Source organism: Onychomys torridus, chromosome 6, assembly GCF_903995425.1.
Source record: "Onychomys torridus chromosome 6, mOncTor1.1, whole genome shotgun sequence".
Classification (NCBI taxonomy): Eukaryota; Metazoa; Chordata; class Mammalia; order Rodentia; family Cricetidae; genus Onychomys; species Onychomys torridus.
The window spans coordinates 69,993,095-70,016,992 of NC_050448.1; the positions used below are offsets into that span (position 1 = coordinate 69,993,095).

The 23,898-nt window shown below is 46.4% G+C and overlaps 1 protein-coding gene across 3 annotated transcripts in view; it reads right to left on the bottom strand.

Annotated features, from left to right (window-relative positions):
• Window positions 1–13,071: 13,071 nt before the first annotated feature.
• The window catches only part of Gabpb2 (GA binding protein transcription factor subunit beta 2), a 33,324-nt gene continuing 22,497 nt past the window's right edge, over window positions 13,072–23,898 (bottom strand). For 2 of the 3 annotated variants that reach the window (XM_036189525.1, XM_036189524.1), the window contains exons 6-8: window positions 16,051–16,236; window positions 14,042–14,172; window positions 13,072–13,929 (exon numbers count right to left, since the gene is read on the bottom strand). In XM_036189525.1, the coding sequence (XP_036045418.1) occupies window positions 13,630–13,929; window positions 14,042–14,172; window positions 16,051–16,236 (617 nt within the window). In that variant the 3' untranslated portion in view covers window positions 13,072–13,629. The remainder of the gene's footprint in view (window positions 13,930–14,041; window positions 14,173–16,050; window positions 16,237–23,898) is intronic. The other variant, XM_036189526.1, reaches the window with a different exon arrangement.

Genomic DNA, 23,898 nt, shown 5'->3' on the forward strand with positions numbered 1-23,898 from the left:
CTTGGGCTGTGATGTAAGACTCAAAACCAACCCCAAAGGGAAAAAATATGTACGTGAAGAACTAAAACTGGCTGGGCGGTGGTGGCGCAGGCCTTTAATCCCAGCACTCGGGAGGCAGAGCCAGGTGGATCTCTGTGAGTTCGAGGCCAGCCTGGGCTACAGAGTGAGTTCCAGGAAAAAAGAACTAAAACTGATCACCAAGCACTTGAGAGATAGATAGAGCTCTGTGAGTGTAAGGCCAGCCTGGACTACAAACTTCCAGTAAAACAAAACTAAACTAAAATAGAAGTGTAGTCATTCCCCAGTTCTATACAGGATTAATTCTAGGACAGTCACCACATCTGAAAAAAAATAAAAATAAAAATTTGGTTATTCAAGTCCCTCAAATAAAAGGACATGGTACGTGCATGTGGCCCATGACCAGCCTCTGGTATGCTTTAAACCCTTTCGAGATTATTTAACAGTGCCTAATACAGGCAAATGATAGCATTTGTGTGGGTTTATTCTCAGACTAGGTTGTGCTTCTGTATGTAGTAGATGCAATCCTTGAACTGATCCTCCTGCCTTGTCTAACAAGTGCTGGGACTGCGGATCGGAGCCTCAGTGTGAAGAACTGTTGTAGCGGATTATTTAGGAAACAATGACAAGAAAAGCTCTCTATTCATGTTCAGTACACATACATCCCCAATATTTGTTGATTTGTGGTCGGTTGAATGCATGGGTGTGAAACCCACAGATATTTATATATATGCGACTACACCGAAAATGGAGAGAGGAGAAAGGCAGAAAGGAGAGAGAGGGAGGGAGGGAGGGAGAGAGAGAGGGAGGGAGAGAGAGAGGGAGGCAAACCCAGGGCCTTGCACTTGTGGACTAATGCGCTATCTCAGCTACAGCCCAGCTTTGACCTTGGGATTCTCTGTGGCCGCAGCACTGCACAGGTGCTCCAGGGCCTGACTGCAGTCACTTGTCAGTAGTTTTAAGAGAGTGTTTACTTCTGCAGCCAGGATCCAAGAGCAAGCAAAAGCAGCTGATGCAGTAAGAGCAAGTCCTTGGGCCCTTCTAGGAAACCTTTGCAGGCCAATAATCTCCAACACCCCCACTTCTCTGTGTAGCCCTGGCTGGCCTCAAACTCCCTCTGTAGACCAGGCTGGCCTCAAACTCACAGAGATCTGCCTGCCTCTGCCTCCCGAGTGCTGGGATAACAGGCGTGTGCCACCACCACCTGGCTAACTATTATCTTCTTTAAGCCTTTTGTCTGCATATAATGTATGTCTGTGTACTCCATGAGCACTTGGTGCCTAGGGAGGCTGGAGTGAATTTGGATTTCCTGGAGCTGGAGTTACACACATTGAGCCACCCTGTGCGTGCAGAGAATTGAACCCAGGTCCTCTGGAAGAGTGCCAGTGCTCTTAACCACTGAACCATCTCTGCAGCCCTCAATTCCTTTTTTTTTGGGGGGGGGACTGAGGATGGAACCCCAGGCCTTGTGCTTGCTAGGCAAGCACTCTACCACTGAGCTAAATCCCCAACCCCCTCAATTCCTTTTTTTAAGGAATGGAAAGAACATATGATAACAGGGGATTTGTAAAGCATGTAAATATAGAGGTTTAAATTAAGCAGGTTAGCTAGGTGTGTGGCAGTCTGATGTTATCTCACTTCCCATGGAGTCTGAGTTGGGAACATTATGAATCCAGGGCAAGCCTGGACAGCATAGCCTCCCTCACCACCTCCCCAAAGCCCCACAATTAAGTGTTCTGTAGGACATGGTTATTTGCCCAAAATAACATAGGCCACCACCAAAGATGCAATTCATTATTACTCATGAAAACTTCCTACTGGCAGATTCTAATAGTGCATAATGAATTAGGGATAAGTTGTAGACATTATTGCTGAAAATGGAAGTACAGACATGTCCTCTAAGTTAAATTAAGGAATCTGCTGGGAGGATTTTGTCCTTCAGGGTCTCATGTATTCCAGGCTGGCACTGAACTTCTGACCCTCCTGCCTCCCCTTCCTAAGTGCTGGGATTACAGGGATGTGTCTCTACTGCTGATAGGCAGTCTGTACAAGTCACACTGTCGGCCCGCTTTGTTATTAGGAAAAGCAGACTATGACAGCAGCCTCATCCTTGGGGATCTCTGAGCTAATTTCTCAGAGGCATCCTAGGAGATTATGGGGAAACCAGGGCCTCAGCAGGCTGAGGCCATCAGGTGTCTAAGGCTTTGGGGACCTGAGACTCAAAAGGTTCCACAATCAAGAGAGCTTCAAAAGCTGTTCAGCATCTTGGGTTCTTTGGGGGCAAAGTCACAAGGGCCTGAACTATTTATTACTCATTTGTTGCTTCTTGATGCTGCTACCCCAAGCTTTGGAACACACCAGCATGAGTCACTGCTACTTGCCACAGCAAATGACCCTTTGGAACTGTTGAGTCCTCAAGTGTCAGGGTATTCAAGCTGGACCCAGCTCAGGTGCCAGAGTGCTTGCCTACATGTCTGAAGCTCTGTTTGCTCCCTAGCATTGTGTTAACCACAATTCAGTGGTTGGAATCCCAGCATCAGGAGGGATGTGGGTAGAGTCAGGAGGATCAGAAGTTCAAGATAATGCTAGGCATTGAGTTTGAGGCTAGCCCAAACAGAATAGAAAAAAAAATGTTATATACACAAAGGCAGGTTTGGTTTTGGTTTGGTAATCCAGCTCCTCAGGAGGTGGAGGTGGCAAGATTGCCAGGCTTTGGAGAACAGCCAGGACTATATAGTGAGACCTTGTCAAAGAAAGAGGCTGGGTGTGAAAGCTGGAGGTAGAGATTGCCTTCAGTGGAGCAGTTACTTTGGGCAAGGAATTAATGGAGGCCAAGGTGACCTCAAGAGAGCAAGCCTGAGAAGCTAATACACTGATGAGTTTATTTCAGTCTTTCTTGTTTTTGTTGGGTTTTGTTTGTTTGTTTTTTGTTTTTTTGTTTTTCCGAGACAGGGTTTCTCTGTGTAGCTTTGCGCCTTTCCTGGATCTCGCTCTGTAGACCAGGCTGGCCTCGAACTCACAAAGATCTGCCTGGTTCTGCCTCCTGAGTGCTGGGGTTAAAGGCATGCACCACCACCGCCCAGCTTGTTTCTGACTTTCAAAACTTGAATTTTATGTGTATTGGTGTTTTGTGTGCATGTATGTCTGTGCACCACATGTGTACCTAGTGCCCATGGAGGCCAGAAAAGAGCATCGGATCCCCTGGAATTGGAGTTACAGTTGTGAGCTGCCATGTGGGTGCTGGGAATTGAACCTGGGTCCTCTGGAAGAGCAGCCAGCTCTCGTAGCCACTGAGTCCTCTCTCTGGCCCCTGTTTTGGATTTTAAAACATTTTAAAAGATTTATTTGTTTTATACATATGAGTATTTTGCTTGCATGTATCTGTGTAGCAAGTGTGTACCTGGTACCTGCAGAGGGCAAAAGATGTCAGACCCCAGACCCCCTGGAACTGGAGCTACAGGCAGTTGTGAGCAGTCTAATGTAGGTGCTGGGAATCAAACATGGGATCCTCTGCAAGAGCAGTACCCATGCTAGTAACTGCTGAGCCAGCTCTCCAGCCCCACCTCGAGCTGCTCAAATGCAATCAGAGATGCATTTAGATGTCTAAAGCTGTCCAACTAGTTGGCTCAGCCAGTAAAGGCGCTTGCCACCAAGCCTTTTTATTCAGTCTGGGACCCCAGCCCATGGAATGATGTCACCCACATTTAGCGTGGGTCTTTCTACCTCAAATAACCCAGTCTAGAAACTTCCTCACAGACGTGCCCAGAGGCTGTGTGTCTTCAGTGACTCCAGGTCCTGTCAAGTTGACAGTCAGTACCAGCTATCACAATACTGGTGAGCCTTCTCTCCAATACCACCTTTCTTTACTATAGTAACTTCCTTTTAAAAAATTGGGGGGGGGGGGGCAGAGGGGGAAAGCTGAGGATTGAACCCAGGGCATATGCTCTACCATTTAGCATGAGCTAAATCCCCAACCCTTTAAAAGAAGAAAATCTTGCCAGCAGTGGTGGTGCACACCTTTAATCCTAGCACTCAGGGGGCGAGGCAGGTGGATCTTAGTGAGTTCAAGGCCAGCCTGGTCTACAGAGGAGTTCCAGGACAGCCAGGACTCTTATACAGAGAAACTGTCTCAAAAAGCCAAAAAACAAAACAAAACAAAACAAAACAAAACAAAACAAAAAACCAAAAAACCAAAAACTTATTTAAGGGGCTGGTGAGATGGCTCAGCAGTTATGAATTAAGCCTGCTCTTCCAGAGAACCAGGGATGGATTTCCAGCACCCACACAGCAGCTCACAACTGTCTGTAACTCCATTCCCAGGGGATTGGATACCCTTTCTGGTCTTCCTGGGTACTACATGCACACATACACTTGAGGAAGAACTTACTCATTCACATTTAAAAAAATCAAGATTAAACATTTAAAAAAATTATCTTTTTAGGATTTATTTTTACTTTTCTTCATGTGTATCTGTATGCATGTATGTGCGTGTGAGTGAGTGCCAGAAGAGACTGACCCCTGGAGTTACAGGTGGTTGTGAGCTACCCAAAGTAGGTGCTAGGAATCAAATCTGTGTCCTCTGGAAGAGCAGGCAGTGTTCTTCTGTGTAGCTATGGCTGGCCTGGAACTTAACTATATAGACCAGACTGGCCTCAAACTCACAACAATCCACCTGCCTCTGGCTCCTGAGTGCTGTATTTAAAGCATGTGCCACCACACATGGCTTCTGGTAACTTCCTTGTTATAGGAACTGACTAGCTCCTATAGATGGCCCTAGTTTTTGCTCAGGAGCCACCTGTAATCTTAACTTATTCTGGTATCTATTAGATGTCGTACACAAAATGTGTGTAGGCACAGTAATCTCCAGGTGGCTCTCACTTCAGCCTTCTAGTGCTCCTTGGTCTTTTGGCTAAGGTCAAGTGCAGAGAACTATCTCTAGTCCCTCCAACCATTCCATCCTCCTTGTGATTTCTTTTACCAGGATTTTAACTCAACAGACTCTGTTCTTTGCTTCTCAAGGCTCCTTAAATTCCTGCTTTTCCCTTCAGCCCAGTGATGACTGTGTTTATGATACTTTAGTAACCCAGCAGTGAATGTGTGGTGTTTGCTGGCCATACACATTTGCCAAAGAGCAATATACCGACATGAAGCCTAGTTCATGGGAGCTGTTGGGTCTTCTGATCACTGACTTGGAGATTGCCTGTAGATGCCATATTAGGCTTTGGTCCCTCTCCCACCTCAGCCCCTCCCCTGCCTCAGCCTTCTCAGGTTGGGGTTGTGGGCATGAGCCACTATGTGCAGCTAAGAAGCTGCCTGTTGAGCACAGGTACTCAGGTACTCATGTTTTTGTGGCTTTGCCCCCGCTCCCCAGTACTGAGATTGAGCCCAGGGCCTCACATGTGCTATCCAAGTGTATGTATATCCTCAGCTCCCCCTCCCCCCTTTTGAGACTGGGTCACATACAGCCCAGATGACCAAAGATGACCTTGAGCTTATCCTGCCTCCATCTAGAATGCTGGGATTATAGGCATGTGCCACCAAGCCTCATTTTATGACATAATGAGGATCAAGCCCAGGGTCTTGTGCATGGTAGACAAGTATTCTTACCAACTAAGCTATATGTCCATCCCCCTCAATAGTTACACACTTTGTGTCTGTGTGGGTATGTGCATGTGAGTGCAGGGGCCTACAGGTTAGAGGCATTGGATCCCCCTGGAGCTGCAGTTACAGGCAACTGTGAGCTGCAGAACATGGGTGCTGGGAACCAAACTTGGGTCCTTTGCAAAGTTGCATGTGCTTTTAACCACTGAGTGATCTCTCCAGCCTGAGTTTTTTACACTAAAAGTATTTAGTTTTAGAAACCTTTTGTATGGGTGTTGGAGAGATGGCTCAGCGGTTAAGAGCACTGGATGCTCTTCCAGAGGACCCAGGTTCAATTCTAAGCAACCACGTGACAGCTCACAGCTGTCTGTAACTCCAGTTCCAGAGGACCCGACACCCTCACACAATAATGCAGGCAAAACACCAATGCACCTAACATAAAATACAAAGTAAAAAGAGCTTTTGTGTGATTATGCTCATGTTTGCTTGTGAGTATGGGTGCACGTGTGCCATAGCTCAGTGTGGGTTTCTTGTTTGCCACTGTGTATGCCAGGTTAGGAGGCCCTCAAGCTTTCTGGGATTACAGATATGAGTTGCCTCTATGTGAGTGTTGCTAAAATTCCTTCCCAGAGGGAGACATAAACAGTGTCTACCCTTCTTCCTAAGGTCTCGATGACAAATTGACAAAGCGAGGCAGGATTCCACCAGAGTTCACTCTGGAGACCCAATCATTTTCCTGGGCTTCCTTAAAGAGAATAGGTGAGGGGTTACTTAAAAGGGTGCTCTTCCCCCACAGCAGGCTGTACCTGAAAAGCTTTTATCCAACGGGCTCCTCCCCAGTTACAAAAGGTGGTATGGAGCCATGGACATCAGGTAAGAACCCAGTGCCCCCTCTGTCCCTCTGTGCAGGGGACATAAACTGTAAATAAACCCGGTTGGAATGATCTTTTGCAAGGAGGCACAGTTGAGTATCCCGAGATGGCAGCAATACTGTTTGGTCTTGTTCATACCCTCTGCCTTTCTTACCTAGCTCCTTTCAGCCTCATATTCCTTACACATGAAAGAAACCGAGTGACAGGGCAGTGGAGGCGCACACCTTTAATCCCAGCACTCAGGAGGCAGAGGCAGGCGGGTCTCTGTGAGTTCTAGGACAGCCAGGACTGTTACACAGAGAAATAAAATACATCAAAGAAACAGGTAAGACTCCAGGGCTGCAGGTGCACACACCTACAGCTTCACTGTAACAGGGCTAGACAGTAGGAACAGCCTTTGCCAAAGTGACAAGACTTCAACAGCACTAACATTTTATTAAGAAATGTCTTTATTTTAAATGATAGTACAAAACTGTATATATAATATAGATCTGTATAGGTATATGTACACAAATGCTCATCCACACACATGTACACACAAGCTTGCTCATCAGAATGGAACTATTTTACCCTAAGTAAAAAAGAAAATTTAAGTTTTCCTAAAATTTTACTGTACAGAAAGCTGCCAGACAACTTGAAAAACAAGAGGACACTGTTGGGCACCCGCCTCTACATGGCCTTGGCAGAAGGACACACTGGGCAAGGCCAGAGAGCAGAGTTGCTACTGTAACAGTTAACAGGGCAAGGTGTCAGGAACCAAGTGGGGACACAGCGGGAGTATGACCTAGTTAATTCTCAGCAACACATCACCTCAGAAGACAACATGTGGTTGGGAAGGAGGAGAGAAGGGAAAGAGGAGTCCCATAGGCTAGAGATGACCGACTAATTATGTTCCAGTGCCTGGCAAAACCTTCCTAAGACAGGAGCTGTGGGACACGCAGTGGGGGAGGGGCAGGGAGACAAGGCTCACAGTTTCCTGCTCTTAACAAGCCAAACTACCACTCCAGAGTTGAAGAAGGTCTTCCTCCCTAGCCCTAGAGAGGGTGAACTACCACTCCATTGTTGAAGAAGGTCTTCCTCCCTAGCCCTAGAGAGGGTGAACCCTTTACAAGGACAGCACCAGAGGGTCGGGCTACTTCACTCTCTTGGCCGTCCTTCTTGCTTTTGGTCTCCTGTTAAGTAGTGACAGGAAACAGTGTGGCCTCTGAAGGGGTAGAGGCACCACATAAAATGGAGTCAGAGCCGGTCTGCCATGGTGACTCGTGTGTAATCCCAGGACGCAGGAGACCAAGGCGGAAGGACTGCTGTGAGCTTGGGGCTAGCCGGGTTACATAGTAAGTTCCAGGCCAGCCTGGGCCAGAAAGAGACCCTGTTTCAAAGAAGCGAACAAACAAGCCAGGAGTAAGAGCAGAAAGCCAGTGGTGGCCTTGACAGAAACCAGTCTGCACCAGTAGACGACAGCAAGCTAGTGTCCCATGAACTGGGACAAAAGTGACTCCTGCTCACTTAGGCTGTGTCAAGAGTGCCCACGTGCCTCCCACAACTCCTAGCTCCAGGTGGCAGATGTTAGGAGACAGCCCCGTGAGCAAGCTTTCTCAGAGCGAGCTCTTTCTCCATGGTCGGACCCCGGGCTGGGACGCAGGGGTCCAGAGGGCCAGTTTCCACAGCCCCGCACCCGGGCTCTTTCCTGCCAGAAGCCTCTTGCCAGAAGCCTAACTGTGTAGCCCAGGCTGGCCTGGAACTCTCAGAGACCTACCTGCCTCCACCTCCTGAGTCTTGGGACTGAAACTGTTTAGTCCACACCCATCTCAGGGTTTTTCGAAGCGTCAAGGCAGCTTCAACGGGAGGAGAGGCACTGGGTCACGGAGGGCAGCTCACTTTGCTCCTTGTCACTGTGTACTGACCATGGTGCCTGTGCTTCCCCGTAAGCATGGACCAGCTCCTTGGGCCTCAACTCTCCTATTTCTCCTTGTTCAATGTTTCCTTGGATTAAGGGGATTCAAAGAAACCCTATCTATGTACTTAATAAGCATCCAGGTTATCCCAGATAATTTAGAGATGAACCTCAAAGAGAAATCTGGGAAAGATCCATTATGTATTCACATACGTATACACTAATATGCACCCAGCAAAGGGATATAAAAACTATCTGTTGCCAGGTGCCTTTAATCCTGGCACTTGGGAGGCAGAGGCAGGCGGGTCTCTATAAGTTTGAGGCTAGCCTGGTCTACATAGCAAGTTCCATGCCAGCCAGAGCTACACAGTAAGATTATGTCTAGAAAAAAACAGAACCAAAGCCAATACACATCTGATAGAGAAAGAGTCTTTCTTAAGGCACAGAGTTCAGAGCAGAACCCTAAGTCCACTTTCTCCCACATCAGCCACGAGGCTCTGCTTTGGCATTGCACTAACAGGCTCCATGAGGTAGGAGCAGGGAGGGAAGGCACACTTACACATTCGTCATGAATTTCCCTGAAGCCAGGAAGAACAGAAGTTGTAACATTCCTTTTTTTCTCTTTTTTGGGGAAAGACAATCAAGATGCAAATGCAGGGTCTATATCCCTGAATTAACGCTGGGATTCCTTAACAGCTTTCCTGTAGATGAGTCCTAAGCCTGGCATCCTTCTGTTGAGCTCCAGCCCCAAATGGCTCATCTGCTACTTGATTCTCATGTATCCAGCCTTAGCAATCAGCTGGGCCCTCTTAACCCAGAAGATCCATGGTATATCTTTTCAACTGACCTGAGCCAGATGTGGAGCTCACACCTAGAGTCTCAGCACTCAAGAGACTGAGGCAGGAGGACTGCCCTGAGTCTGAAGCCAACCTGGGCAACGAGTGAGTCCCTGACTTAAAAAACCAACCAACAAACAAAAGGCTGGCTTCGAAGGTTATTTGAAGTCATGAAATGGCATCAGTGTGTTTAATTTTTATTCTGGGTGTGAGTGTGCTCTGTGTGTGTGCTCTCTCTGTGTGTGTGTGTGTGTGTGTGTGTGTGTGTGTGTGTGTGTCAGGAGGGTAGAAGAGAAGGCGGCGTCTCCTCCTCCACTGCTTCCTGTTGTACTCCTTTGAGACTGTCTCCTGAACCTGAAATTCACCTTTCGGGGAGACTGGCAGCCAGCCAACCCCACTGATCCTCAGCCTGCTAGAGAGTCAGGGTCACAGGTGCCCCAGGAGCCAGGCTGTTAGAGTGGGTGCAGCGATCTGAATTTGGGCCCTCATGCTCGAATATCACAAGAGTTCTTATCCATTGGGCCACTTCACCAGTGCCATCTTTTGGGACAGTGTTGTCACGTAGCTCAGCGTGGCCTCTAACTCTTGAGCCTCCTGCTTCAACCTCCTCCGAGCTGGCATCTCACATGTGTCCTGTGCCTGGCTCTCCACACTTCATTTCTAACTGAGAGCGTCCTCTCCCTCACCTCTCACCCTCCTTTGAAACGCAAAGCCTACTTCCTTGAGATGATAAACAGAGACGGCATGTTCAAAAATGGCTTGGAGCAATGAAACAGGCCTCCTAAAGTAGAAGCTCTGCTCAGAAGGGAGGACTAGATGGATGGATCCCATGCCCACAGTAACTACCAAGGTAGTTAGGCATGGATACCCTCTGCAGAGTTAATCCCCATCCCCTTAAAAGGAGGAGGGAATTAAAGTCAATATATGCTCCAAGAATGTAAACAGAAGCTATCTAAAAAGAAGCTTGTTCCCTCTAGTTAGCTAAGGCTCTAGAATGCCACACATGACAGCTTCCTGCTAGCACCCTGTTCCCCAGGAATCTCAGGAGAGCCAGCAACAGCTCCCCATCCTTAGCTGCACATAGCCTCCTCCACTGTGTTTAGAGACACTCTCAAGGCACTAGAATAATCCCTGATGCTCGGATCCACAGAGCAGACCTAGTCAAAGTGCCAGCAGCCAAGATTCATTTCAAAAGTTATTTTTGCCTATAAACCTCTAATAGTCAATCTGTTTGTTAAATTTGATTTAGAGAATTGTGTTTTCAGCCAAAAATGATTCTACACCTCTGGAACACTGCAACAAATTATCCCACTAATCAAGGTAAATAGAACTGTGTTAACTGTCAAGCTTTTTCCAGGTTAAAAATGCCCATTTTCTTCATGATCACTAATTAGGAAACCATATTCTCAACAGTCATTCAAATGTGTACCAGGCACATGTCCCTCTGGTTTCTTCTAATTTGCAACAAAGCAAGCAAGTCTACGTAGCCTTTCTGATTTCAGATACCTTTTCCCCTTTGGAGAGATGGGGTGTGAGCTGGCCTCAAGCTTAATAAATAACCAAGGATAGCCCTCAACTTCTGACCTCTTGCCTTCCTCTCCCAGTTCTGAGATTACAGACATGTACTATCACATCCTGTTTCAATTTTTAAAGAATATTTTGTTTTTTTGCAGTCCCGGGGATTGAACCTAGGACCTCATAAAATGACAGGCAAGGGCTCTTCCTGAACTATAGTCTCGGCCCTTTCTTTTCTCTTTAAGACAGGTGTCTCAGTCAGGCAGTGGGGGCTCACACTTTTGATCCCAGCACTTGGGAGGCAGAGGGAGGGAGAAGCAGCCGGGTCTCTGTGAGATTACAGGCATACAGTTATACAAACAAAAAACCACTTTGTGTTAAGAATAGAGACCTGCCCCGACCCCACCTCAACAACAACCCAGCACTGAAAATCTCTGCAGAAGTGTTTGAGCAGAGTAAGAGAGAGAGGAGGTCAGCAGGAGCCCGGATGTGGCTCCTTTCTCTGTGGCGAGACACCTGCACCCTCTGTCAGCTGTCCTAAACACTGTAAGGCACAGAGCTCTGCTGGCCCACATTAACAAAAGCAGCAATTTACTCATCCCAAATCCAACAGAAACAAGCCCACACAGCATTGGCCTTCATCTCTGCCACACTCCTTTTTTTTTTGGCCATAGAAGGTAAGTGCTATAGGAAAGCACCAATGTCCTTTGTGACATAGAATGTCCAATCACATTTTATAGAATTCAGAGTACGAGCTTGATTTTATATAAACAGGTGTTTGGAGGCAAGATGTTTTGACAATAAATGACCCTCCTGATTGAAGTCTTATAAAGTCCAGTCAGTACAGGTTCCATCTCAGGACCAGAGTTTCAGAGCTCAGAAGCCTTGTTCTGGCCCCCACCCCGTCTCAGGAAACACAGCCTGGAGGACCAGGTCCTACATATACACTCCCCGACATAAGTCAATTTTCCCAGCATTTAAAAGTCTGACGTCAACCTTTTTCCCTTGCTCTCCTGCCCCTCCTTCTGCTGTGCACAGACAGTGCCGGAGGAGGAACCCAGGGCTTCCTTGCACACTAAGCACCACGTTCTACCCCTGAGCTACGTCCTCAGATTTTTTGCTGTTGTTGGTTAGGGTCTGTGTAGCCCTGGCTGGAACTCCCTATGTGGGCCAGGCTAGTTAGAATCCCAAAGACCTACCTGCCTCTGCTTCCTGAGTACAGGGAGGAGAGGTCACCAAGTCTCGCCAGTCAGAGTTTTTGTTGTGGCTTTTTGTTTTGTTTTGTTTAGAAAAATCTTACTGTAGCCAAGGCTGGCCTTGAACTTGCAGTGGTCCTCCTGTCTCAGCCTCCTAGGGGCTGGGGTTACAAGCATGCACTAGTATGCCTGGTTTAATTTTGTTTCTTTAAACTGGTGTCTAAGCTATGAACATACAATTTACCAGGCAATCAAAAGTCAGCTTCTCTTTGCTAACTTACTTTCTTTTTGAGGCAGGGTCTCTGCATGTAGCCCTGGCTATCCCAGAACTCTCTCTTGTAGACTAGGTTGGCCTCAAACTCACAGAGATTCACCTTCCTCTACCACCTCAGTGCTGCTGGCCAAGGTATCCCCCCACCTTGATTTAATTTCCTCTTCTGCATTAGGGTCCCACACTGTAGCCCAGGCTGACCAGTGAGCACTATGGGGATCAAGCTGGCTTCAAATTCAAGGCAACCTTCCTGCTCCATGTTCCCAAATTGTGAACCTTGGCATTCAACTAACTTACTTAACTTTAAAATTTTTATTTATATGTATATGTGTGGGTGCTCACAGAGGTTAGAAAAGGAGATCTGATTCCCTGCAGCTGGATTTACAGGTAGTTGTGAGCAGCCTGATATGGGTGCTGGGAACGGAACTCAGGTTCTCTGGAAGACCGAGCAATACTCCTAACTACTGAGCCACCTCTCCCATTTTGTTTTGCTTTGTTTTATCTGGAGACGAGTTCTCACTGTGTAGCCTTGGCTGACCTAAAATTTGATATATGGACCAGACTGGCCTAGAACTCACAGAGATTCGACTGTCTGTACTTCCTGAGTGACGGGACTGAATGTGTTCACCACCACACCCGGCCCTCTTTCATTGAAGGAGTCTCTTTAGCTAATGCTGACCTCACACTTAGCTTTGTCTCAGCTTCCTGAGCGCTGGCGTTATAGGAATGTACTACCATTCTTGCTTACAGATTCCTTCAGTGAATTAACTAGGGACAGCTGTGGACCTCCTCTTAGCAATGTATGGTATATTTAGTCAGGCAGTGGTGGCCTTTAATCCCAGCACTGGGGAAGCAGAGGCAGGTGGATCTATCTGTGAGTTCCAGGACAGCCAGGGATACACAGTGAAACCCTGCTTCAAACCTCCCCCTGCCGTGCCCCCCACTCCACCCATCCCCCAAAAAGAGGAAAGGAAAGAAAGGAATGTAGGTATCTTTTACTCCTCCTTAAGAGGAGCCTTCCTACAACCATATTAGTTTCATAAGTCTAAGGCAAATTTCAGGTCTCTTGAAAATCTCAGGTATAATTATTAAAGGCTCTTGGTGTATATGTATTACAAGTATTATTTTAAAATCTTTTGATATAAAGTTAAGTATTAAAAAAAAAAAATCAACCCGCAATGCCCAGTACTCTGTTTAAAGCAATGATGTGAACTGAGAGATTTGGTCCTGGTCCTTTGGTCCCTTAGGTGCCCCTAAGGTGGCTCTGAGTTTTCCAGCTGCACATACAGCCTTCCTGGGCCCTGGCACTGGGCCCTGCTATTGTTACCTTCTTAAGGACAGTCTTAATTTGTACACAATGCTTGCCCTCTGTATTTTCTTCTTAAAAAGGATAAGATGAATGAGTGCAAGGTGCGGCCTTTGCGCATTAGGACGGAACAGTTTCTATGGAAACACCAGTGTGAGGCTCTGCGGTCCTTCCTGACTTTATCACCTCGGCCGCTCTTTCCTCTACTCCCCCTTCTGTCAGCACTACAGTGCCCACTTCAGCCACCTCCTCCACCACCGTGAAACCAACTCCGTTGGGCTGCTGCCGGGCCATAGCCTCCAGCTTGAGCCGGTACTGCTCTGCCTCCTGCTCCTTCTTGAGAAGCTGGTGTCGGTATTCCTGGGCTCTGCGGTTGGCCTCCTGGAGCTGCTGCTGCAGTAGTTCTCGGTCACTGCCTTCCTGCGGAGCAACAGCGGCCAAGTGAGAACCCCTGCTAGCAGTCTACAGACCAAGAGGCCTTCGCCATGGCTGCCTTTCCTTCTCGCCCTCTCACGGGAAGAATTCTCCTCACCTTGCTCTCCTCAATACTGTCTGTCACCTCTGCCATCCTTGGTCTCTTGGCCAATGGCAACTTCTCTTCTTCCTCTTCTTCCTCTTCAATTATTGTCTCCTCCGCAACCTGACCAGCAGGCACCGTCAGAACTACGAGCCAAAACACACCAATGGAGATAATGAGCATACACTGTACAGAGAAGTCTTGTTTGATTTGAACTGGAAAAAGGTGAACCTATTATTATTATTTTTAGCATGGCTTCTTGTATGCCAGAGAAGTATTCTACCACCAGGTTATACTCATCTCCCCATACACTGTTTGTGATATCTCTTTAGAGCTTAGAATATTTAGCTGGGGGCTGCACACCCTTAGTCCCCATGCTCAGGAGGCAGAGGCAGGCAGAGCTCTGAATTCGAGCTCAGCCTGGTCTACAGCAGGGCTCTGTAGCCCTGTCTCAATAAGGAAAACCAAAACCAATGAAAGACAGACTCTGAAGTCCAAAGAGAAGGTGAAGGCCCATGAAAAGAACCAGAAAAGAAGCAGAAAAACCAGGGAAGAAGAAAGCGCAGCTCAGAGACCACGCAGGCCTCAGGTTCTTAAGACAAAGACCTTTGGCTTAGCCAAAGGTGGTGGTACATGCCTGTGATTTCAGTATTCAAGAGGCTAAGGGAGAAGACCAGCTTCAAGTCTGTGCTGTCCTGGTCTACAAAGTGAGCACCAGGCTAGCCAAAAATACACAGCCAGACCTCTTCTCACACACACACAAAGAAAGACAGAAAGAAAGGAAGGGAGGAAGGGAGGGAGGGAGGAAGAAAAAGGAGGGAGGGAGGGGGAGAGAGAGAGACAGAGTAAAAAATTTGAGCCTGCCATGATAGGTTGTGCCAGTAATCCTAACATTTGGTAGATAGAGCAAAGAGAAGAGGATCAGGAATTCAAGGTTATCTTTGGCTACTAAGTGAGTTTGAGACCAGCCTGTGCTATGACAGACACTGTTTCAAAAGAAAAAAAGAATCAAAATGAAGTAGAGGGTGGTGGCTCACACTTACAATTCCAGTGCCCAGGAAGCTAAGGCAGGAGGATGGCTTTGGGTTCAGCATCCCCCTGGTTACATAGTGAGTTTGAGGCCAGGTTGAGGTACAGATTAAGACCTTGCCCAAAAAATTATTTTTCTTTTAAATAGTAAAACGGGACTGGAAAGATAGCAAGTAAGAGCCTTCTTCTTGCCTCAGCCTCTTGAGTGCAGAGGTTACAGGGATGAGCCATCATACCTGACTTATGCAGGAGATTCTGACAGAAAAGTACAGAAAACTCTGAGCTCTAGGCTATCTGACTGCATGTGTAGTGGTACCCTCCTTTCAGAGGCCAGAGATGTCATTTCAAAACACACAGTGACTACAGCAGCCTTCAAAGTCTATTTTCTGGAGGCTGGATCAAGGAGAGGCTGGGTTTCTCGTGAAGCTTTTCTCCTTGACTTGTGGATGGGCACCCTCTTGCATGGTAGTCAAGCCTCTACAAACTGAGTTATCTCTTCAGCCTATTTTGTGAGATACTGTTTCACTCTGCAGGCCTGAAGAGGGCACCAGACCTCATTACAGATGGTTGTGAGCCACCATGTGGTTGCTGGGGATTGAACTCATGACCTTTGGAAGAGCAAGCAATGCTCTTAACCTCTGAGCCATCTCTCCAGCCTTGAGTTTTCATCTTTATCTATCTATCTATCTATCTATCTATCTATCTATCTATCTATTTTTGCGATTGTCTCTCCGTGTAGCCCAAGGCGTCGTAGCATCCCATGTGCTGTGAACACAGGCATGTGCCACCATATGTGGTTTAAGATCATTTTTATTCACAAGTGTGTACTTGCTAGGGAAATTAAATTGGCCTATGAAGCCTGGTAACTGTTTCTTCTTCTATCATTCTCTAGACTTGCCCCCACTCCTGCAACCTGTCTTACTGTCCATTCTTAGGAGAATATGATGTATCTAAAATATCTTTAAATAAGCAAACGTCCACTAGATATAACTTACCTTGCTGTCCATCTTGCATAGTTACAATGAAGGGCTGGCCAATGCCTCCAGTAGGGATGGAGGTTTGAATATTACCCAGAGGGACTCCATCAGTCACTATGGTGATGACCCTCTGGCCTCCACTCCCCACCACTTGCTGGATCGAGGAGTCAAGTGAATTTCCTTCTTCGATTTCCTCCAAATTAGCTAGAGATAACAACAGTGAATTTAAGATGTCAAGTTTATGAAAAAAATTACAAGTTTCATCATCTTCTTTGAAATACTACTCCAAGTATTTTTGAAAAAGAAATTTTTTTTGGTTGATTTTTTGAGATACGGCCTTACTTTATACCCAAGCAGGCTCAGCATGCCTTAGTCTCCTAAGTGCCAGGATTATAGGACTGAGCAACAGTGACTGTCCAGAAAAGCTTTAATGAATATTAAGTCAGGAGAAAAGAACACAGGAATGCTGTTGAACAGTATTTCCTAAAAATGTCCTCACTGAGATGTGTATTCACAACTCTCAGGAGGCTGAGGAGGGAAAATCGCCATGAGTTCCAAGCCAACCTAGGCTATGTAGTGAGATTCTGTCCCAAGAAATAAAACAGGGGCTGGAGAGATGGCTCAGAGGTTAAGAGCACTGGCTGCTCTTCCAGAGGACCTGAGTTCAATTCCCAGCAACCACATGGTGGCTCACAACCATCTATACTGAGATCTGGTGCCCTCTTCTGGCATGCAGTCATAAATGCTGAATACATAATAAATAAATAAATCTTAAAAAAAGAGAAATAAAACAGAAAACAAACAAACAAAAAAACCCCAAATAACAAAAAAAAAGATAGGCCCTATGCATAAATACATTTTGAAATGCTAGCTCAAATACATTTAAACTTTCCAGTTATGATGGGGCATGAGTAAAATCCTATTATTTGGGAGGCAAAGGCAGGAGGATCTCAAGTTCTAAGCTATATATGCAGTTTGAGGCCAGCCTGGACTACATGAGACCCCATCTCAAGGAAAACTAAGCTATACGTACACTATTTAGGGACGGTGGGGTGGGTAGTCCAGGCTGGCCTTAAATTCACAGTGGAGCAGAGGGTGATCTTGAACCCCTTGATTCCCCTGCTTTTACCTCACAAGTACTAGGATTTCAAGAGTGAGCCACCATGCCTGACTCATATGGCACTGGTGAAAGAATCCAGGACCTTGTGAAAGCTAGGCAAACAGTCAACCTGAGTGAGTGAATGTGTGTGAATGTGTGTGTGTGTGTGTGTGTGTGTGTGTGTGTGTGTGTGTATGTATGTGTGTGTGTGTGTGTGTGTGTGTGTGTGTTAAACTTTTTGTTTTGGGCTAGTAACATCAGCTTTAACAGGCTAATGAGCACTGGGATTCCCCCTATAGTTTATGTTATATTGTATTTTCCCAAAATCTTAGAATCCTTTTTATGACATCATCTTGAAAGTCTAAATAAATGTATGAAACTTGAAAAACAATAACTGTAAATTAGCACAGCTAATTTAAGAATAGGGGGACATTTAATAGGAACTAATAAAAAATTACATCAAATAACCAAGGGTGAAAGTTGAACAGACAGGCTGCACGAAGGTGGCTCTTGCCCACCACATGAACAGGAGCTGCACACGGACTGCTCACTGGGCACCAGGTCCTTTTCTGAGTTTTACACGCATGAGCGCAGTTGACATTGGTTGGTCAATATCCCTAGGCCAAGCACTGCCAGGGGAAGCAATCCCTGCCACTCCTGAGCTTCTCCTTCCTAACAGGAGTCACAGACTGGAAGTCACTGAGAACTCTGCAGAAGTGGAGCTGGGCTATCCCATCCATAGGAGACACAGCAATGAAAATGAACTGTTTGAGGGTTGGGGATTTAGCTCAGTGGTAGAGCGCTTGCCTAGCTGTTTGCGCCTCACAGAAATGAAGAATAAACTGGGTGTGGTAGCATGCATTTGTAATCCTAGTACTTGGGAAGTAGAGGCAAGGAAAGTAGGAGGCGAGCTATGAGACCCTAATTCAGAAACAACAAAACACTCCAATGATCCACACCCAAAGAAACCACCAAGTCTGAATGTTATGGTAGAAATCTAAAACAACCAACATTCTAGATGAGGACACTAGAGACCTGGAGAATGTAAGTGATTTAATCCCAAAGCAGGGAGCCAACTAAAACAGTAAGGATAAGTGTACCACAGTAGGGTTCTCCTGATACACAGCCACGCCTCTCTTGTACATATCCAAGTGTATCTTTATTTATTTATTTGGAGACAGGATCTCTCTGTGAAATGCTAGAACTCGCTCTGTAGACCACAGAGATCCGCCTGCCTCTGCCTCCCCAGTGCTGGGATTAAAGGGGTGCATCACCATGCTCAGCAAAATTCTTTGCTATTTAATATAATTTGAAACTGCTGGAGATTTAATAACAAAAGAAATTGTAATTCACCAGCAGATATCTACCACCTGCCTATTTCTCTGTGTGAGCTGGAGAAGGGGTTGATGCTTCAGTGAGTGAGGGCTGCACTTTAGACAGTATTTAGGTGGTGGGACTTGATAAATGGAATGCTAAGGCACGGGAGGGGGAGGCACCTAATCCATTAAAAAAAAGGAAAAAGAGGTCCAACAGGAAGAAGAGAGACAAAGGAAATCAAACCCTTGGCTTTTTACTCCTTAATTTTTAATTTGTTCCCTAATCCAAATGGATTTAATCCAATTATGTTAAAAAAAATTTAAGGGGCTATCGAGAGGGCTCAGCAGGGGCAGGTGCTGACTGCCAGGCCTGATGACCTGAGTCTGATCCCCAGACCCACATGTGGAAGGAGAGAGCCGCCTCTTTCAACCTGTCTGCTGATTCTACATGCGCTTCTGTATGTCCCATGCTCTCCACAAAATAAATAAGTGTTACCATGTCTTTTAAAATGTTTTCAATGACAGTAGATTAACATGCTTGGCACAGGGCTGCTGCATTTCTCTCATTTCTGTTGTCTTGCCACCACCAATGCCAGCATCAGGATCCACCAAGACCTTGATGTCTGTCATCCACTCGCAAGGCTGACAAAGCCTGCCTTCTCACTAGCTGAGCATGTTGAGGGGACAATGTCCTCCTGCCTTTGTGCTCTCAGGATGTTCATCAGCAGGATAGAGCAGCTATGCTTAAGAGCCTCAAGTTTTGAAGCTTGATGTGATGGAGCACACCTGTGGTCCCAGCACTCCAGAGCCAAGGTAGAAGGATCATTACAAGTCTAAGGTCATCTCAAGTTAGAGTGAAAATCTGTCTCAAGGAAACAAATCCCTCCAAACCTTAAATTTTATTTGTTTTTGTTTCTCTCATAGAGATCTGCTGCCTCTGCCTCCTAAGTGCTAGGATTAAAAGCATGTGGCACCACCGCCCGGCTGGAGCTCTGGTTTCTATTTCCAGCAGACGGGGCACACACCTGTAAACCTGGCACTCAGAAAGTAGAGGCTGGAGGATCTAAAGTTCCAGGCCAGGCCAAGCTAAATGAGACTGTCTTAAAAAGAAAGTCTCTCTCTCTCTCTCTCTCTCTCTCTCTCTCTCTCTCTCTCTCACACACACACACACACGCACGCACTTACTTATTTACATGTATAATTATATTTTTAGAGGGAGAACAGTTTGTTGAATATATTACAAGAGGATGAACAGTGGGCTGGGCAGGACCTAGGTGTACAGCCTTCAGCCTACTGGCATACTTGTTTGTATATATTATGTTCATGAGGAAGGTGGCTGTCAGCCTCAGATGCTGTTACCCAGGAAGTGGCCATCTTGTTCTCCTGAAATAGGGTCTCTCACTGGGACCTGGGGTTCCCTGATCAGGCTAGGCTGGCCTCCTTTGTGTGTGTGTGGTGGGGAGAGCCATTGTGGAGCCCAGACCCTCTTGCCTTGGGCTTTCAAAGGCTGGGGCTGCAGGCACCATGAGGGTCACCTTTGTTTTAAAAGGCAGACTGCTTGCAGTGTTCTTCGAAGCTCCAAACTTTTCTTTGGAGGGGGGAGGGGCAGGGTTCCTCTATGTAGCCCTGGCTGTCCTGGAACTCAGAGATCCTCCTGCCTCTGGCTCCCTAATACTAGGATTAAAGGGGTACACCACCATGCCTGGCTTCTATATCTAAAACCAACCCCCCCCAAACTTTTGACCGATGACTTGGGCAGGGGATGAGGATGGACACTGATGTCATGAAGCATCTGGAGAGCTGAGTGGCATGAGCCAGGCAGTGCTAATGCCCAGGACCTTGTGTCCTGCTAATGACCAACACGGAAGACTCAGCTGCCTGTTATTCCAGAATGTTCTGTTAGGTCCTTGTTTTTCTTATCTTTTAGCTGTCACAGCAAGGCTAATGTAAGAACTCACAAATCCTCCCCAAGCGAGACAATGATTAATCAAGTTTGAGATACATTTTGTTCCTGTTGGGGTCATTCTGGATATTAAACCCAGGGCTCTGTGCTTGCTAAGCAATACTCTACAATGAAGCAATGGTCCTGCCACCAGGGAGTCCTGCATGGGGGTTGGAACATATGGGGCTATCAAGTCATTAGCAATCAAAACACGTCTAATTTGCTAGGTTAAAAAAACCACTTATACATATATGCGTGTTATGTGCACATGTGTGCAGGTACCCTCAGAGGCCAGAGGACACTGGATCCTCTGGAACTGCAGTTACAACAGGCAGTTATGAGTCTTCTGATGTGGGTGCTGAGAACAGAACCCAGGTCCTCTGCAAGAGGACTAAGCACTCTTAACTGCTGACCCATCTCTGCAGCCCCCATTTGAGACAGTCTCATTCTGCACCCTGAAATCAGGGCCACACAGTGCTGTCTGTCTTCAGTACTGGGGCCTGAACTCTCCTCAAAGCCGCCACCAGGCTTGTTCTCTGTCTCTTCATGGCATTAAATAAAACTTGTGGCTTCAAGGAACAATCTCTGTCTTAATGTCCTGGCATCCTTCACTCTTTTTGCTTTGTATTTTGAGATAGGATCTCACCAAGTTGACCAGGCCTGCCTTGAACTCACTTGGTAATCTAGGCAGGCCTTGAACTCAATCCTCTTGCTTTAATTTCTCCAACAGCTAGAATTACTTACCTTAGTAGCATCTTTTTTTGTGTGTGTGTGAGCTGAGGATCGAACCCAGGGCCTTGCTCTTGCTAGGCAAGTGCTCTACCACTGAGCTAAATCCCCACCCCGTAGCATCTTATTATCTATTCAGAACACAGATAGTTTGTTGTAACCTTGAGACAGTCTAGTTATGTTGTTCAGGTTGGTTGTGTATGTGGGAGTGTGTGTGGTTAGGGGTTATTCACTTGGAGACAGGCTTTCTCACTGGCTTAGAGCTCAGGAGCTCACCAAACAGGCTAGGCTGCCCAGCTAGCAAGCCCAAGAAATCTGCCTGTTCTGGTCCTGCCTGTCCAGTGCTGCTGGGCTTTCAAGGATAAGGCAACATGCCTGTATTTTTTCCTGTGGGTCCTGGGGATGGAACTCAGGTCCTCATGCTTGTCAGACAAGTACGTTACTGACGGAGCTAGTTACCCCAGCCCCTGGGCTGGCTTTGAACTTTCTATCATCCTGTCTTGACTCCCCAGCGTGCAGTGATTATAGACATTACTACCACACCCACGCAGTTTATAGAAATCGAAGCATCAGAACACATTTAGGAGGATGTCAGAACCTGAAGCTAGCATGGTGACTCATACCTGTAGCCCAGAAGTCAGGGAGCTAAGGCGGACGACTGTCAGGAGTTCAAGGCTAGCCTGGCCTACACTAAGTAAGGCTGGCTTAAGCTATGGTGTAAGACCCTGTTGTCAAAAGGAATAAGGGGCCTGGGAGATGTTCAGTGGTGAAGACCACTGGCTGCTCTTCTAGAGAATATCGATGCTTTATTTTTTTAGTTCATCAAAAAATTTTTTTGGGCTACCAAGTGAGCTCCAGGAAAATATGCAAAGCTACCCAGGGAAACCCTGTCTTGAAAAACCAAAAAAAAAAAAAAAAATTTTTTTTTTCAGACAGGATCTCTCAATGTAGCCTTGACTATCCTGGAACTTGGTAGGTAGACCAGGATGGCCTCAAAATAAAGAGATCTGCCTGCATCTGACTCCCAAGTGCTGGGTCTGCCACCTCCATGTGGGTTCTGGGGAATCCAACTCAGGTCATCAAGCTCATGCAGCATATGCTTTTATTCCACTGAGCCATTTGTGGGCCCCATTCTTGAATTTTTTTTGCTGTGTTTTTGTTTTTTCAAGACAGGGTTTCTCTGTGTAGCTTTGTGCCTTTCCTGGAACTCATTTTGTAGCCCAGACTGGCCTCGAACTCACAGAGATCCGCCTGGCTCTGCTTCCCGAGTGCTGGGATTAAAGGCATGCACCACCACCGCCCAGCTCATTCTTGAATTTTTGATCCTCCTGACTCAGCCTCCTGAGGAGACAGGATTACAGACTTTAGCTGACAAGTTTGACCAAAAAATTTGAATTATTAAAAAAATTTCCAGGGTTTGGGGATTTAGCTCAGTGGTAGAGCACTTGCCTAGCCCAGGGTTTGGTCCTCAGCTCTGGGAAAAAAAAAAAATTTCTAGGCAATAATGCCCAAACCATAAAATAAAAAGAGTTATAAACATTTCTGATTACATGCACATGTATATTAAGCTGAGTTTCTGAATTAGCTAGCTGAAGACAAAGTTATATAAAATGACTATTGAAAGTCTATTAAAATCTGGGCAGTTGTGGTACACATCTTTAATCCCCACATTAAGGAGACAGAAGCAGGTGGATCTCTGAGTTCCAGGTCAGCCTGGTCTACAGAGTGAGTTCCAGGACAGATAGGACTACATAGAGAAACCCTGTCTGAAAAAAATCCCAGTGCTCAGGAGGCAGAGGAGGGCAGATCTCTATGAGTTCGAGGTCTGCTTGATCTATGTAGTGAGTTCCAGGACAGCCAGGGCCATACAGAGAGACCCTGTCTCAAAACAAAAATAAAAACAAAAACAAAAAAAGACCAAAGGAAGATAGCTTCTAAAATGGAGACCACTATTGCCCTCTGGTGGGTTTAACACCGTCACCTTCTTTTTGAGACACCACCACTCATACTACATAACCTCACCTGGCTTCCAACTCATGACCTTCCTGCTTAAAAGCCACCACCCTAGCCCTCAGTCTCGTTTATCAGTTAGTTTTGAAGCCCTGCTAAAAAATGGACACTACTAAAGTTCTCAAGCCAGGCATGGTGGCCCACAGCTACAGTCCCACTTGGGAAGAAGAAGTGGGGAGGATCAGGAGCTCAAGAGTTTGAGGCCAGCCTGGGCTGCACAGAAAGTTCCAGACTAGCCTAGACTACAGAATGAGACTGTTTCAAATAATTATTAAAAAAAAAAAAAAAAAGGAAGAAAAACTACAAAAACCAAACCAAAATCTCAACAAATTCATAAAAAAGACCAGTAAACAAGACTTAAGAGTTTTTCCAAGGATAAGAAACTAATTAGTCACTCTGGGAGGTGGCGGTGGTGGCACACGCCTTTAACCCCAACTTGGGAGGCAGAGGCAGGTGGATCTCTGAGTTCAAGGCCAGCCTGGTCTACAGAGAGTTCCAGGACAGCCAAGGCTACACAGAAAAACCCTGTCTTGAAAAACAAAACACCCCTACCCCCACCGCCCCAAAAAAGAATGCTGGGCCCCAAACCCAGGTCCTCTGTAAGGGCAGTAAGCGCTCTTAACCACTGAGCCATCTCTCCAGCCCCCTTGTCTAGTCCCAATTCCAGAATTCTGTTTCTGTACATTCTATTCGCCACACTGACTCTCAAAAAAGTAATGCATTCAAGATCCTTCCTTTGGTATTCTACAGCTTGCTTGGGAATATAGTTA